General features: G+C 32.8%; 1 protein-coding gene across 9 annotated transcripts in view; it reads right to left on the bottom strand.

Annotated features, from left to right (window-relative positions):
• Window positions 1-5,321: 5,321 nt before the first annotated feature.
• The window catches only part of IKZF2 (IKAROS family zinc finger 2), a 207,482-nt gene continuing 195,898 nt past the window's right edge, over window positions 5,322-16,905 (bottom strand). For all 9 annotated transcript variants that reach the window (XM_056807372.1, XM_007501791.3, XM_056807371.1 and 6 more), the window contains one exon: window positions 5,322-14,213. In XM_056807372.1, coding sequence (XP_056663350.1) covers window positions 13,489-14,213 — 725 coding nt within the window. In that variant the 3' untranslated portion in view covers window positions 5,322-13,488. The remainder of the gene's footprint in view (window positions 14,214-16,905) is intronic.

Raw genomic sequence — 16,905 nt, 5'->3', positions numbered from 1 at the left:
CACACACACACACACACACACACACACACACACGCAAGTTGTCCAAAAAGTGTAGTTTTAAGTTTCAGTAAATTCAGAATTATAAATACTACAAACTTACAAACAAAAACAATGTTTGAAAAGCTAATAATTTAAATTTTAATATATTATCATTTTTCTTATAAAAATCAAGATATCACAAATTTGTGCTATACATTATTCAAGATAATATATGAACTTTGTAAAATTATCAATTGCTGTTCAAGTAACCAAAAAGGATTGCATTCATAATCTTAGTCTTAACATCATCCAAGAATGAGATTTTCACATATACTCAATAATTCTTACAAGACTGTAAGAAAAAGTCAAATGGAGATCAGGTGACCAATGTAGTCATACAAGAGAAGATTCTCTATGAAGCTCCGGTCTGAGAAAGGGGTCATCCAGAAATTGTCACAGATATAATGAATAACAATAGGGAGCCTTACCTTATTGAAATGTAAAAAAATAAATGTTTTACATTATTCCATATGTATAATTGAAATTATATTACATGGCTTCTCAATGGATGGAGGTGGGGCTAGAAGAAGGAGAGAATTTGGAACTCATGATTTTAAAAATTCAATGCTAAAAAGAAATAATATTTTAAAAGTTATTCAAAATCCATAAAACCAATGAAGTGAAAAATAAATTTAAATCAACAAATGATTTTTTGAAATTGGTAGTCTATACTTCTGAAGTCATTAAAACAACTAAATAATAAGACTTTGGGAATATCTTGAATACATATACACCTATGAAATCTAGATGAATGAAAACATGTTATATAATCTACTCTTTTTCCTCCTTTATTATCAACCTAGTCTTGCTATAAGCTGCTACTGTTGAGGGTAATCATCAGGTAATCAGTAATTACTTGGAGTAGGAGGGAAGAAAACATTTTTCAGTTGCTTCTTTTCTCAATGCTAACTTCAGTAATGGGCACCGAATAAATCCAATTTTTATTTCCGACTTACCCTCCATTCCTACCAAATAACAATAGGCTATCACACTAAATTGTTTTTATCTAATGGGGTGTGATTAGTCTCAAAGAAGGGACAGACAGGAAACATGAGGGGGAAGATAAACAGGAATGTCTAGCCCGTAGTCCGCTGGCAAAGAAGAGCTTTTGACTTTAAGGGCAGAGAAGAGATTCTCCCATTTCAACCCTAGACAGGAACAATTACCACTTGATTTCCTTTATGGGTTGGAGGGATCACAGTGGTAACAGAGAGAGGGTCTTTAAGGAGAGGAGGGTATCTCATTACCCAAGTTTTTTCTGTACTGCTTTATTCTGACTGCATCTCCCTAGAAGTAGGGGGAATCAGTTGTTTCCATAGACCTGATCGAAAGAACTGAGGAGAAAACAGTCTAGTGAATCCATGTTTCCCTGACATATTCCTTCTCAGAACGACAGCTCTTCCTGCATACTTCAACTCTGCTTCTACTTCTTGTTTTACTTTCTTTTTCCCAGAGGTTTCTGGGAAACTTCCCAGGGCCACCCTCACAGACCTTACCAATGTCTGTTGCAAAGCATCAATTACCATTCATTCTGGGTCTGCTGCTCCTTATGACACAGAGCTACATTCACAACACCTTACATTATCTATGACAATCCCTTTTGTGTATTTTTTACAATACAGCTTAATTCCCACCTAGATTTTACTTTGGCAGTTATTTTTCACTTTGGGATTTGCCATCATATTATTTCAAATGCTCAAGTAATTAGCTTAATAAAAAGCACAATTTAAAAGGTAAATCTACCTTCTCAAATCATGTGATAAGAGCCCAACATCAGAGATTTGTGACTTTGGGAATCACTCACTATTCTGTAGAATAGAGCCTATTCATTAGTGTCTTTCATTAGTGCAAACAATTAAGAACGAATTATACTGTTTTAGTGAATAAATGGTTGGACAAAGATTGTGGGAATTTGTGATCTAGGGTCAACTTTTTCATTGATGCATTATGTGACCATGGATAAATTCACTTAGTTCTAAAACTTGTCCTTTATCAATAAAAGGTAAAATATTTAGCCCCCTCATATTTTCCAGAAATCTTGGAAGGATGAATTATATGGATCTGGAAATGGTTGTATTGATCTGAAAAGTAATCCGTTCACAGAATATAGTCCTGTTTTGTTTATATAATAAATTATTTACATTAAAATGAATTTATGATCACCTAAACATGATGGTAAAGTGGAGAGGAAAATGAAAAAGACAAATTATATGTAATACATGTAATATCTATCTATCTATCTATCTATGTATGAGAGAGAGAGAGAGAGAGAGAGAGAGAGAGAGAGAGAGAGAGAGAGAGAGAGAGAGAGAGACAGAGAGAGAGAGAGAGAGAGAGAGAGAGAGAGAATGTGTTTGGGGATTTAAAAAATGATAGATATAATAGGAAAGGAAAACAGGTGGTGAGGATAAATATGAGAGAAAAGAGAGTTCAATGGTACCTTCAAGTAGAATGTAAACTTTCTTAAGGCTAAGATGTTTCACTTTTATATTTGTATCTCCAGCACCTAGCACAGTACATGGAACCTAGAAGGTACTTAATAAATACTTGTTGACTGATGATGAGCCAGGATCCAATTCCAAGATCTGTGACTACTGTTCCTCATTCCTGAATTTCAATGTGAGATTAAGCATATCCTTAACTGATGAGAGACATTATCTACTTCCTGTAACCTAAATAACTATAAGGGGATTCCATTCCCCACCCCCATCCCTTTTTTGATAACTCTGGAAAAGATCTTTGGCCCATCTCAGCTCTCCAGTTACTTTTATTAATAATGAAGTCAATGGTACTAAAAACAACTTGCATGACTATCTCTGAACAGAAAGATTGAAGACCCAGTGTCAATCAGCCATTATGTATACTGTCCAGCTCTTACTCCTGATGCACTCAATAGTAATTAATTCAGGTGTCCATAACACCAACCACATTCTCATCTCTAATTTTTCTCCTTTCTCTTCCAGGAACATTGCTAGGACCTTATTCAAGATCTTTATTCTATGATTTTTATCTTTATTCCCCTAGACATTGTAAACCCAGATGATAACTTCCACTGACACCCTCTATTCCCATTATTTATAGGCTAGACTAAGTAAGGGACCTTGTAGTGAACCAAAAACCTCTAATCCCTCCTTCCCATACCTTTTGTCCTCATTGAAATGCATGAAGATGCTCTTCCTCTGTAGATGCTCCTGTTGTGACTTGATTTGGTTTCCTTGGGTTTTTTAATTTAAAGTTGACATTTTAGCATATTGTGAATAATCTATACTAACACGAATCACATCTTCTGCTCCATGGGATTTCAGGATTCTCATCTGACAAACATTCAGCTCATCCAGGGTACCAAATTCAAGACAAATTTCAGGAACTTGTGTATCCAGGACAGGAAATAAAAATCCAGAATAAATTGACACCCTATTCATATTATTTCAAATTTTCCTATATACTGACCCCTTTGTTTGTTTAGTATTTAATTTTAAAATTTTATTAGCCAGGCTTCTTTGTCCTTTTATTCATCTTCTTATTGGACATTCCAAAATCTCACTTCCAGGGAAGAATTTGAAGATCAAAGAAGAGGGGTAATAAGTCAGTGAATTTTACTATTCTTAATCATCTCAGATCAAAGTTTGATGTGGTAAACTCAAATGACAAGGGGACACAATTCAACAAGAGAAACTTTCACTATAATGTACCTAATATAGTTAATACAAGAGAATTACAAATAAATCCTTAAGTACACTATCACAAACAAGTATTGGTATATGGTTTAGAATTACAACCATTTCACTTTTTTCATGTTTTTTGACCTTACCATTATAGAAAATCCAGAGACATTTCTACATGCTTTCATTGATTCTCTTTCATACTCTTTAGATAAGTATTATGAACAATGGAAACTTTAAAAAAGCTTTTTGGTGATATTGTAGAAACTCTTTATATATTGTCAGATAAGAATTCAATGGTGGCAATTACTGTTTTATGGCAATTAACTTATTTCTTTTAAAATTAGTTCTTTTTTTGGAAAGTGATATTCAATAAAAAAGTATCCATTTGAAGGTCTAATGCCTTAAGGCAAGTTAAAATATCATTAATAAAAGTTAAAATATTGATAGCTGGGATCATTAATTTTGTATCTATATACATTTATCACTGGGAGAATTCTTTGTTTGCCTGTCAAATGATTTGGGGTGGGGGACGAGTGGGGTTCAATCTTTGGGGATATGCTAAATGTGAACCTGTGTTAGAGGAGAGAAGTAGACCTTAAGATCACTTCAGTTATCATGTTTCTTTTGTTAATCCCCCTCCCAAGTAGTCCTTGAGGGGAAAAATAATATTTTGGTTTTCCCATTTCCAATGCTTAGCAGGGTTCTTTAAAATGGTTAACAAGAATATTTTAAAAACAAATCCACATAACTAGAGAAAAGTAAAATTATTCATTGTAAAAGAAATACTAGAGCATTAGAATTTTGCAAAAAGACTTAGAACAGCATCAGTACATAATACTTGGCAGGCAACATGGTAGACAGCAATGGCCCTGGCTTCAGATGTCCTTAGTTCAAGTTCCACCTTCATGACTTACTTTGCAAATAATGTGACCTTTGACAAACCACAACCTACCAAGATTTTATACCAATCAGAACTGAGAGATTTGGAAGAGGATTTTTTTTTGCATAAGATAACAACTTAAATTGTCAACTATTATTTGCTTTAAATACTTAACTAGGATGAAGTTACCACCTGAACTTGGAACATCTCAAGATAATGTGAAAATTTTTTTTGAAATTATCTTTAACACTGACATAATTAATGAATTAATTGTTCTCTTTGGTTGATGTTTTTTTCTTCTCTGTGCATACACACACACACACACACACACACACAAACACACACAAACACACAGAGCACACAATAATTCTTACAACTGCAAAGTGTCAGGGCTTTCAGACTCCAGGTCCATGGAGCCATCTAGGTTTCTTCAGGCACAGAAAAGTTCTATGTAAACATGGGTTATTATTGCCATCAAATTACCAAACCATGAAGTTGTTTGGGATTTCTAGGTTTTGTAATAAGAATAGACAAAATGTTGTGAACTCCTAATAATCTCAGATGTTTCTAAACACGTCCTGAAAAAAAATCATGCACGCTCAGGACATAGCTAATGACAACCTCCTACTTGAACCATTTTTAGATAACCTATCACCATCAAATGTTTCAAACATTTTTGGTATGGAGGAAAGTATGAAAATCATTTCTTACCAGAGGATTTTTTTTATGAAAAAGCATTTTTATGTCAGAAGTTTATTTTATTGGTAAAATATTAAATAATATACAGAATTAAAAACTGCACTTACACTTCTTAAAAGAAATAAATCTTGGACAAATTATATGCTTGTTCCTGAGATTCCCTAAATTTATTCCAGTAGCTGTGCACTCAGACAGTACAAACCTTTATAATATAATCCTTTTCACAAAGTATTACAAAGTTTCTGCAGATTCTTTAGTTTTACACACATACAAACACTCACACATGCATATACAACACTCATACACATTTACAGTACACACATACATGTAGAAATCATGTATGCATGTGTATCAAAGTAAAGAATAAAACAAATCCCACATTTCAGTCTGCAGTGATAAAACCATTTAGCAGAGGTTTTCAACTGGATAAAGAACAGGGTGACTTGTGACATGGCTGCAAAGGCTGTATCTGAATTTACATGGTAAACCTCATGTTTGGAGGTAAATAATTAAGCCTCAAAAAATGACACCCAAACTGAGGAAGCCTGGCATACAAAGTCTGAGATATATATTTCTCTATATATATATCATTCTATATGTCTATGTCTATGGTGTGCACTTACATAGACATAGACATACACACACACACACACACACATATATATATATATATAAACAATAGGTTTTTCTTTTTTCCAAATTATTAGTTTGAAAAAATGAGGTTTACTGGTTTGAACTATTTTTTTGCTTCTAAAACTCAAAATATCCTAGAAATTTGTCAAGCAATTAGTCTGCAATATAGTCTAATTACCTTTGGTATTGTTAAAAAGAAAATATAAATCTAAAATGGCCAAGACACATGGCTACTGTACAAATGTAGTAAACTGCCTTTAAAAGAAATGCCACAGAATTTATCTTTTACCTAACCATCTATTTACATAACAGCAGTTTTCTACAGGGAAACAGGTGTAAAAAACACACACACACACAAACCCCCCAGAATATTACATATAAATATGTATGATATGTAAAATAATCCTCACCTAAATTTATGAGAATGAAAATGCTCCAAATAAATTTTTCTCTACTCTCACAGAGACAATATGTATTTTTTTAAAAAAATTGTGTTAAGTGCTTTTCTTTACATTTAAAAAAGTTGTTTTAAAAAGAAAAAAAAATAAAAGCATTCCTTAATTTTTAACATTGGACACCAGTCAAAGTAGGGAAAAAAATTTACATTTTAAAATACCAACTTTCAGGCCCATTATTCATCTAAAGTTCTAATTTAAATGGAAATTTTAGCCTGAGTATATTATGAAATTAGGGCTATGTCTTCCACACTTCATTTCTATAGTCTTCACTATTGGGTGCTTTATCTTGACTTCTTGCCTTTTTTTATTTAAAATACTGTGAACTTGAAGGTGTTGTTTACAGAAGTGTAGGTTACAAAGGGGCAAAAATTGACTCCATTTTTAAAGACTTTTCAGGAAGTATTGCACTTGAACAGAAATAAAATTAAAGGATATTGTGAACTGAATAGCATAAGCAATCATTTTGAATTTGCAAAACAGTATTTCTGAAAGGTCCACCTATGAAGAGAGCAAAGGTGGGGTCTAGGGAATTCCCCAACTTAGAACACCATTAACAGTATTTTTAAAGCATTTTTTTCCAACAGAAAAAGCTAAGACTTTTTACTTTACAATTTTTAAATCTTTCTAAACATCTGCATTAAAAGTTTCCAGTCTTTTATAAAACAATATATATTTGGGAAAAGGAGGAAGGGGAAATACAACCAGCAAGTAAAAACCAACAAAAAAAAGGCAAGCATATCATAGTACAATTACATAATTGATGGAGTTATATTTTCAGGTACCCTATTTGTGAAAGTGAAAGTGTTACAAAGAGTATGTACCTTAATATTTTTCATCAAATTGACTATTTTTCTTTTTTTTTCTTTTTAATATAAAACTACACTTGAGTACAAAAATATGTAAACAGACTATACAGCCAATGAACAAAAGGGGGGGGGGACACAGAAATGGAAATAATTGAAAAAAATAGGTAGCCTAGTCTTTAAACTGAGGTAAAGGGACAGAAATAGGATGAGATTTTACATAATTTAACACAGAGACAATAAAGAGAACCTTGCTACATGGAACAGGAAATGAATATATTCAAGATCCAAGAGTGCTTGACAGTTATTTAAATTGTTGATCACAGTTTCAGAATTTTAGCTACTACAAAACAAAACAAAACAAAAAAACCCCAACAAAACCCAAGTCCTTCCCTTGTTACAGTGTATTCAGAAAAAACAAAAACAAAAACAAAAACAACCAAACAACAAAACAAACATCCATTTCCAGTAAGTAATGTCAAATCCTGGTAAGTGCATAGTAGGGGATTCAGTGACCTCTACCCCCTATTGAAGAAGCTTTTCTTACTGCATGTCACTTGAGGTAATCTGAAGAGCCCAAATTCACTGCAAGCTGGCTTATTTGTACCTACATGAAGTCATCTTTACTTTGTTTTGCTTAGCAGAGGGCCTCTCCATTTTTTTAAAATTTTATTCACAATAAAAAGAAGACCATAGAAAACTAGTCATCCATGTACCACTCTTTGTATGGGATAAAGATTAATTCACAAACTTATACAGAGAACACACATATACAGTGTTGAATGGGAAAAGTGCCCATAAATAGAATTGTGACTATATTCCCAGGCAGAAAGTGCATGTGATAACCAGAAATTGACAGAACTGCAAGAGAAGACAAACTGGGCAGAAAGAGAATTTTTCTTAAATACCATATGGAAATGTTGATTTTAAATTTCTGTGAGAATAATAAAAATTTGTATGGTCATTTTATTTTGACCTAACAATATACTATGATGTGGAAGAACACTAGCATATCACAGCTTGTTGGTCATTATTTTTTTAGCTTCTAATCAGCAGCCCATTTTTTAAAAAGCTGTCATATACAAATAAAACTACAGCAGATAAATATAGAACCATAGTATATCACCCATTAACCTTATATTTTGGGGAAAACAATGTCCTCTGACTGCTCTATTCAGTTTTGTTCAAGGAGTGTGAATTACCTGACTTTTTAAGACTACTGAAGATCAGTTAGGAGACTGAGGACTCATGACTAGGATACTAGTCCATTTCTGAGAGTATCAACACAATACTGCATTTTATTTCAACAAAAACTTAAACTAATAAAACCATATCATGATACACAACTCATTCTTCCTAAAAAAAAATCACACGGCATAATATTTCACAGCTAAGTTTTTCTCCACCTCAAATCTCATCTGCATAATCTAGTAGGTAGTGGCCATTCTAAAATATCACCAAATTTCATGGGAGATTCAAAATGTTTTTAAAGATATTTTCATTAGATAGAGCAGTAAGTTTCTGCATCTGTAATTTAAGCATATTTTACAATAACAGATTTGTCCTATTTTTACAAGGCTGAAATATATGTTGCTCAATTTTAAAATGACTTTAAAAAAATACATATTAAAGCTGTCTAGACCGATAATTAGATAACTGACTTCCTAAATGTATTTGTAAAGGCACAAATATAATTAACTTTTAGAAATAGTTAATGCATTAAATTTCAGTATCTTAAGATTCCAGTTACTATAGAGTTCAATTAATTTGTAGAAATCCAAGGTTTAAAAATACTAACAAAAAGCTTGAAGCCCTATTGAAACTATTAGAAAAAAATACACAAAAAAACCAAACCCAACATGATTTTTAACTCAATCTTTGGGGTGTCTATTGGATAGTTTTCTATTTTAGAATCAGCCTCATTCACATAGTTCTCAAGAAAATCATACAGAAGTAGAGAATTCAGAGCAGAGCAGTATAATGGGGGGTGGGGGGGAGTTTTAACTAACAATTCCAAAAATGCTACTCATTCTTTTATGCAGGATAAAAAACCTGTAGTTTTTAAAAATATATTAAATCTTTCACATGATAATTATTTTTGGTGGTAGGAGCTGCAAGACTTTTTTTTTATTTTGGTATTTTTTTTTGCTTTTATCCTGAACAAACTAGGAAGTGATTTGGTGATGAGAAGAATAGATCACACAATAAATGATTTATAAAGTATCACATCCTTTATCTGGTATAAATTTGGTTTTCCACTTATAAATAGCAACAGATATGGGATGGTTTTCTGAAATAAATGGCTGAGATATTCTTACTCTGGGTAAAAGTCAAACTACCAAATAAATGTCTCTTTCTCTTTTCCACATACCAGGAGGTAAATACAGATTCTCATTTCTTTCTTTTATTATGGACTCTCTTTAGGAGATCAACCTTATTTAAATATTTGGATATGGGAAATAAATTGGTCTTGAAGAAATTTCTTTCTATAAGACAGTGACTGGAATACCTGAACAAGCACTACTGATCCTAAATAGAAGCTCAGGAAAGTTTTGTGTGCTAAGAGAAGCTCCTTCAATGCTTTAAAAAAATTATGTCACAGTCTAGCAAAATAAAGAGAAAAAGAAACATTAAACATCTCTGGAATCAACAACCATGTTGGGTTTTTTTCCATGCATTTTTTTCTCAACACTGATAAGTGCATTTGCATATCAAAAGTTGTTTTTTTAAAAATTCTTATCAGAGCCTATTTCCCTCATCCATATCTAAAAAAATCCAGTGACTGTGACTCACTCTCACCAACTGCTCTTATGTAGGAGGGGCACTCCCTACTTTGCAGCTGGGTATAAATCTTACTCAATATAAATCCCATTTTCTCCTTCAAGTAAATTCTGAACAATTAACTTTTTTTAATAACACAAAATCTCTCTGAATTTGCCTGCTAATGACTTTTACTGACATCCAAATTTTATATATATATATATATAAAATTAATTAATTTTTAAAGTGGATGCCATCACCAGTAGGCATATAGGAAGCACACAGCAAGGACTGGGAGGACATAAAACAGGTAGCTGCCTATGGTACAACTTGTGGAGGTGGTCAAGTTGGCGACTGAGGTTTTTATTAAATTTTCATAAATGCCCCTTTATAATGCCAGAAAACTACTAAAGATGGCATGCATTTGTTTCTTGATCTAAGACTCATGTGGTACAGTGACGACTCAAAGTCTTGCTTAGACAGTAACACATAGGGATGCAATTTTCAAACTGCTTAGGGCACAAGCCAAATCTTGCTTCATCCTGGCTCTGGCACATTATTTCCTCTCTTAAACAAGAACTGGAAACAACATTCTGGGCTAAATAAATACAGATCAATTTTTATAAATTTTTACCTAAAAAGGAAGTACAGAAGGTTGTCCACAATTCTCTTCAGTACACTCTATGATGTACAGTTTTATTGAAATAAACTGTATGTAAACACTGTCTATAATAAAAATTTCTACCTGAATATTCTGTATCTAATTTTCAAATCTACATTTAAACATTTTACCTTTCACATTTCCTTTATGCAAAATGCCATACTTAAGTAGAACCCTTCATAGAATTTTCCCATCATACTACTTATCTCATAATATTTTCTACCTAAAATATTTGCAATGACTTTGTCTCTTTTTGCCACTGCCCCTATTTCAGCCACCTTAATTCTGTGGATTCTCATCCATCTAGGCTAATGATACAAGTATATGTCTGCAGAAGACACATTCTCAAGAACACAGACAGTGCTTCATGAACTAGGAGTGGTAAAATAGAGCCTGAATCACTTATGGGACCTATGTAAAATTCTTTGAGGTCATCTATTTATGCCCAAAACACATTTGTAGGTAACCTAATGCACTGACAGGAAAAAAAAATAAACAGGAAAATTCACAAGTGGTGTCAGCAGAAATTTCCAAATAACCTAAGTTTTTAACATATTGGTTGTTGCTCAAAGTGCTTCTTTAAATGTAAATGCCCACCACCACAAATACCATCCCCTCAATACTGTTGACTCCTTGTTACTTGTCTTCTCCAGAAATGAGAAATTGAAAAAGGAAAATGAAATTAGGAAGAATTTGGAGAACAAGTAATAATTGCTAAATAGAATTATTTTTTCTTTTGTGGCTCACTGTCCAAGATATTATAGTAAAATAAAATTGATGTTCACAATGTATCAGGAAGTAAAGAAGAAATGATACAGCTGACATTCTAATGTGTTCCTCATTCTTATTTTGATGGATACTTTTGGATTAAAAAATAAGTGGTCATTATCAAAATATTAGCTTTGTCAAGGTCTAGGGAAAAAAGAAAGGGAGTGTGAGTTATAACCATTTCTCCCCAGTCTTATGTAACTCCATTAAAGAGCTATCTGGATAAGAAGTAGAAGATAAAATGAAAAACCAAGTTAAGAGTAATACAGATCAACTTTTCATGTCTAAGCTTTATTCATGTTAAAATTTCTCTCTTCTTGATCATTCTCATGAATCATTATATCTAATGCACGTCTAAAGTACTCATCAAGTTCTACTTAATGGTATTTCATGTCAGAAATGCCCATCAGGTATAATTTGACCACCATCTAGCCCATCCTTTCTAAACACAGGTTAAATGTTCTGTCTGCCAAGTATGTCCCTGTAAAAACAAAGAAACAAAAACTTTAATCACTATTCCACTCAGCTGTTCCCTTCTAATGCTGTTGGACTGTGTTGAATAAAAATTAGCACCCTCATGAATACAAAGAACATCTACCTATGCAACATATTGATCTATAGCAAGCACAGATAGAGAGGAGGGAAATTGGGTTTTAAGGGCCTATAGTTTATAACTCACAGGGTCTAACCAATAGGGGGAAAAGAAAGCAAGTGATTTGGGCCTAGAGATCACTTGTCTAATAATTCTCTCTGAAAGTAGACTTTATTATGTTTTTAATCTGTTGCCCAGTCAAAATAATGCAAATCCATTTCTTTTTCCTTCAAATTAAATGTAGTAAATATCAACATTGGAAAAAAATTCCAGAATAGCCATAGTAGTGGTAATAGCCATTGGTATTGGCAATAGGTATATGGTTTCGTTTTTTACCACATTCAGGTGAAATTGACCATTGCAATTTGGAGTTTTATGGAATAGAAAGAGACAATAGACAAGACTTAAAAGACTTGACTCTGAAGCAGAATACTGGGTAGTTGCTGATTCCACAAACTAATACACTATCAGAAAAGAGGTTTCTAGTGTTCTCCCGACTGTCAGCCTTACTAGTGTATGCTGCTGACTGGTTTAACACTGTTGCTGATAAAATGACAACTGAATGAATATCTTAAAAAAAAAAAACAAGCATAAGCATACTCTACTACTAGTACATAGTTTATAACTTAAAAAAGTTTTATTTTTTCAAAAAGCAGCAGAACCCCTCCAAAAAAACTACTGCCTTGTAGCCACTCCTAAGCCATATTACTCTGAAAACCAGGTAAAAATGTTAATTGTAAAATATGTTAAATGTAAGGCTGTCAGGGTGTCTACAAAATGCCAGTCCCCAAAACTATGGAAAAACTGCAAGTCTAAAAAGGTGCTTCTTTAGTTTAGAAAAATAAGATAGCAGGACTTCAAAAGTACTGTAGGTGGTCCTAACCACTTGTAATACGAAACTGCTAAGTGGTATAATGTTCTTCTATAGATTGAATTAGAAATTCTAGAAAGGGAAGTAAACACAGAACCCATGACCATAGCTCATCCTAGGAAGTATCATTGAAAAGAACATTGTGTTTGATTTATGTTCCAAGATCTTTACAGAAAAACAATTTATATTTTGAAAAGATTCTTCTTTAGAGAGTAAAAATTCCTTATACTCTTGACTATCATTATGAGAAATCTTACTCTGAAAACTCTCCACTTTCCTGTCCAAGATCACCATCCTGAAAATGAATGGCAAATCACATCTTTTAGTTGAACTTAATGTGAGCTGAGTGATTTTCAAAGCATGATATAACTTACAGCTAACCATTGCAGAAGTAAACTGCCCTTCAATTCCCACACAATAAGCCAAGTGACCAAAAATAAAAACAAAACAATTCGCCCTGTCCCTTCCCTCCCACTTTTCCTTCCTGATAATTAGGTAGAGCAAATGAGACTGGGTCCATAAAATAAGAATTATTGACTGTAATAATTTTTCTTTTTCTTTTTAAAAGGTTAATATCCGAGGAAGTGGGATCGTAAGTGCAGTATTTCTTCATGTGCAGTTCTTTACTTCATAAGGGTCCCCTTTGGAAAGGAAAAGGCCTAGTGGAATGTGTGCTCCCCTCGGACAATGTGTGATGAGAACTCATAACGGTCCTGGCTTCGGTAGCCACAGATGTTGCATTCTAATGGGTCCCGATAGCCATGACAACCCATGTGAATTGTGTACATGACATGGTCTAGGAACAGGACTTTGCAGTGCTCACACTTGAAGGCTCTAATTTGTTCTCCCTCTCCATTGAAGACTTTGTATATGTCCTTCAGAGAGCCCTTAGAAGCCTTTGTGGCATCCAAAGCCTTGACATCCTCCTTCATGTAAGTTGGGCTTTGCTTCCTCTTGGGATTTAAGGCAGGGTTTCCTTGGTAGGACTGGCGATCATCATGGCTGCTTTCTGAGTCAGTAGAGTCCAGGCAGCTATGGCTGGGAGAGGCCTCTCTTTCCTGGGGTCGACTCTTTGGTCTGATTAGAGAAATGGGGCCATCCATGTTGTTCTCATGACTATCAGAGGTTTCCCTGCTAACAGGCCTTTCTATCCTATTAGGATGATAGACCTGAGAATAAGCTGAGCTGATAACTGGGGCAACCTCTGCAATTGTGTTTGGTGTGTGCTGCATCAGAGGGTGAAGTGCTTCAGCTCCAAGGTAGGTGATTGCATTGTTGATGGCTTGGTCCATCATGTGAGACTGCATCAATTCAGCCTCTTTCTCATATGTTAAGTTCATATCAAAGTGAATATCAGGGTAGCCAAATCTCATGAGCTTCTCTCCTAAACAATAACAACAACAAAAAATTAAAAAATATTAATTCTTTTAAATTAGGTAAGAAGGAAAATTTTACATAACTCCCCATTTTAAATAAAATATTTTTGTCTTCCAGTCTTCAACTAACTCTGCTGGAATGAACAACTTTTATACTAGGTGAGATTAATTCAAAAGCATTAATTAGTCATAAAAATTTCAATCATCCTTTGTGTTTAAGGTTATTGCCCTTTTTAGGCATATATTTAGAAATGATATTTACAACAATAACTAAAAGAAAAGAAGCCCTAGCATTACCCCATCATTTTCAGTTTCCAATATTTATTATTTAATATTTCAAAAAACAAGTTTGTCGCCAATAAAAGCATAGATTCAATATGTACTGTGCAGGAGTATTCATACAAACACATGTAAATAAAAGTATTTGCAAAAAAGTTCTTAATAAATTATTTAAATAAAATTAATCTGAAGGAATTAAAAAGAGAAAAAGAGGTTAATAATAAGGGAAAATAATCCCCATCATCACAATAGAATTCTTCCTTATGCAGAAACCAGAATAGACTAAACCAGCTGCAGATGAGCAAATGCCTGCCAGTTCATAGTTACTTACATTTTTTGTACCTTTCCAGAGGAGTAATGATTGTATCATAAGATCAATGATAGTTATATTTTAATAAAATTTCATTTAATATCAATTAATGCAACAAGAATTTAACAATTTAAAGAAATAAAATTAAATACAATAATAAAATAATTTACATAGTAAACTTAATAATTTTAAAAATGTTATTTAATAATATGTTTTAAGTATTCCTTGTTCTTTCAGTAATCACAGATCCTGATTCTTACTATTTGTAGTAGTCTACACAACACATACCTTAGAAAATATAGAATGACTCAGGAAGTCTTTTCAAAGACATGTTATTGGCCACAATTTGATTACTTTCTGGCTCTTTGTTCTAAGAATGTTCTGAGCCTAAAACTTGATGAAGTAACTTATGGTGCTTTGTATATTGTGCTTAACAAATGTTTATTGAATGAATGACAAAACGGATACACAGAAATGAACTGAAGGGTATCTCAGTGCCCAGACAGAATCACAATAGAGGGCAACACACATATAGATAAATAGGGAAAATCGCCCAGCTAAAGAGTTCTCTACTGGCTCTACTACATTTTCTCCTCTAAACAAACCCATTTAGCAACATGTGGTCTAGGTATAAGGACTAAATTAGGAAACACCAGTGTAGGGACTAGACTATTACTACTTTCATCAACTTTCTACAGGCAATTTTAGTGTAGAAGAGAGAATCAGGCCTTTATAAGGGATTCTGGCTGCTGTTTTCTGCTCTCACAGATATATTTCCCAGGGACCCATTTCCAATCTCTCTGGAAATAGTAACAAAATCTGTGAGGAAAGAGGAATCCTTGGTCACTCTCTCTTGGCATGACTTTTAGGATAGTTATTCCTTTGAAAAGGATATATATATATATATATATATATATATATATATATATAATTGGATATATTTAAATCAGGGATTGCCTATAGTTTAGTCTACAAAACTGTAGCAATGTCATTATCAAAATATTTAAAAAGTGAAGTCTTCTACTAAATGAGAATACAAATTATATGGCTATTTACACTTTAATTGGCAACTCTAAAGAAGATATATTGACATCTGTGGACAGATTTAAACACATTATAATTTCCTATACTTTATCATAGTTATTCAGAATCATAAATGTGATAATGCATATACTTTCAATAGAGTGTAAATCTGTTTCATACTTGAAACATCTTTGTGGTTTATATATATGTCAATATGTATAGGCGTATAAATGGTTTTATATCCATATCTATAGAAGTACATATGGTACATATATATATATATATTTATATGCTTAACTATATGGAACAGAAATGATTTATAATTCTATGCTTACCTCAAAGAATAATTTCTCTCTCAGTGACTACTAGCTTCAGACATATCATTTCATCTAATCAAGCATCAAGCAAATTGTGGTCTAAAACCTAGGCCCCTCAGAGTTTTGGTGACTACAAAAATCAGAGCCACTGGATAAGTAATTCCTACATATTTACACATTAAAAATATGTCTGACCTTCTAAATGTCATAATATTGTTCTGGAGGGATACCATATTTGCAGCCTTCACAGGAATTTTAGTTCCATATCCTGTAAGAACTACAAAAGTATTCTTCCTAAGAGTATTGATACACATTAACCCCATTTTCAATTCTTAGGTAAAAGAATCTTAAAGTAGGAATTAAAGATAAAGAAAATTAATGAAAAAAATATCAAATTACAACACGACTTCCAACTAATGCTATCTCAGTGCCAAATGCTCCAAAGAAAACAAGGTAAAATGAATATTTATTAATTTTATATATAGATCTGATTATGGAGTTAAGACAGAAGACAAAGAAGAAACACATTATAGCTAAGGAATATCATTTGAGGCATAGACTAATATAAAAATGTTTTTAAAGTTCTTAAGAAATTTAATAATAATTGTTAAGTACATTTTAACAAATAAGGAATAACTGTGACAAATTATAATTATAAAAAATAAAAAAGTGCTCCTTTTAGTGTTTCCTTAAGAAAGTGATCACATTTGATTATTTGATTGGCATTATGTCCTCTCTAAGACTTTGGAAATACTTGAAATGTGCTCATAA

Source organism: Monodelphis domestica, chromosome 8 (assembly GCF_027887165.1).
Source record: "Monodelphis domestica isolate mMonDom1 chromosome 8, mMonDom1.pri, whole genome shotgun sequence".
In the NCBI taxonomy this organism is placed as follows: Eukaryota; Metazoa; Chordata; class Mammalia; order Didelphimorphia; family Didelphidae; genus Monodelphis; species Monodelphis domestica.
Note: the sequence above shows the minus strand (reverse complement) of the source record. Positions and strands in the feature narration are given on the sequence as shown.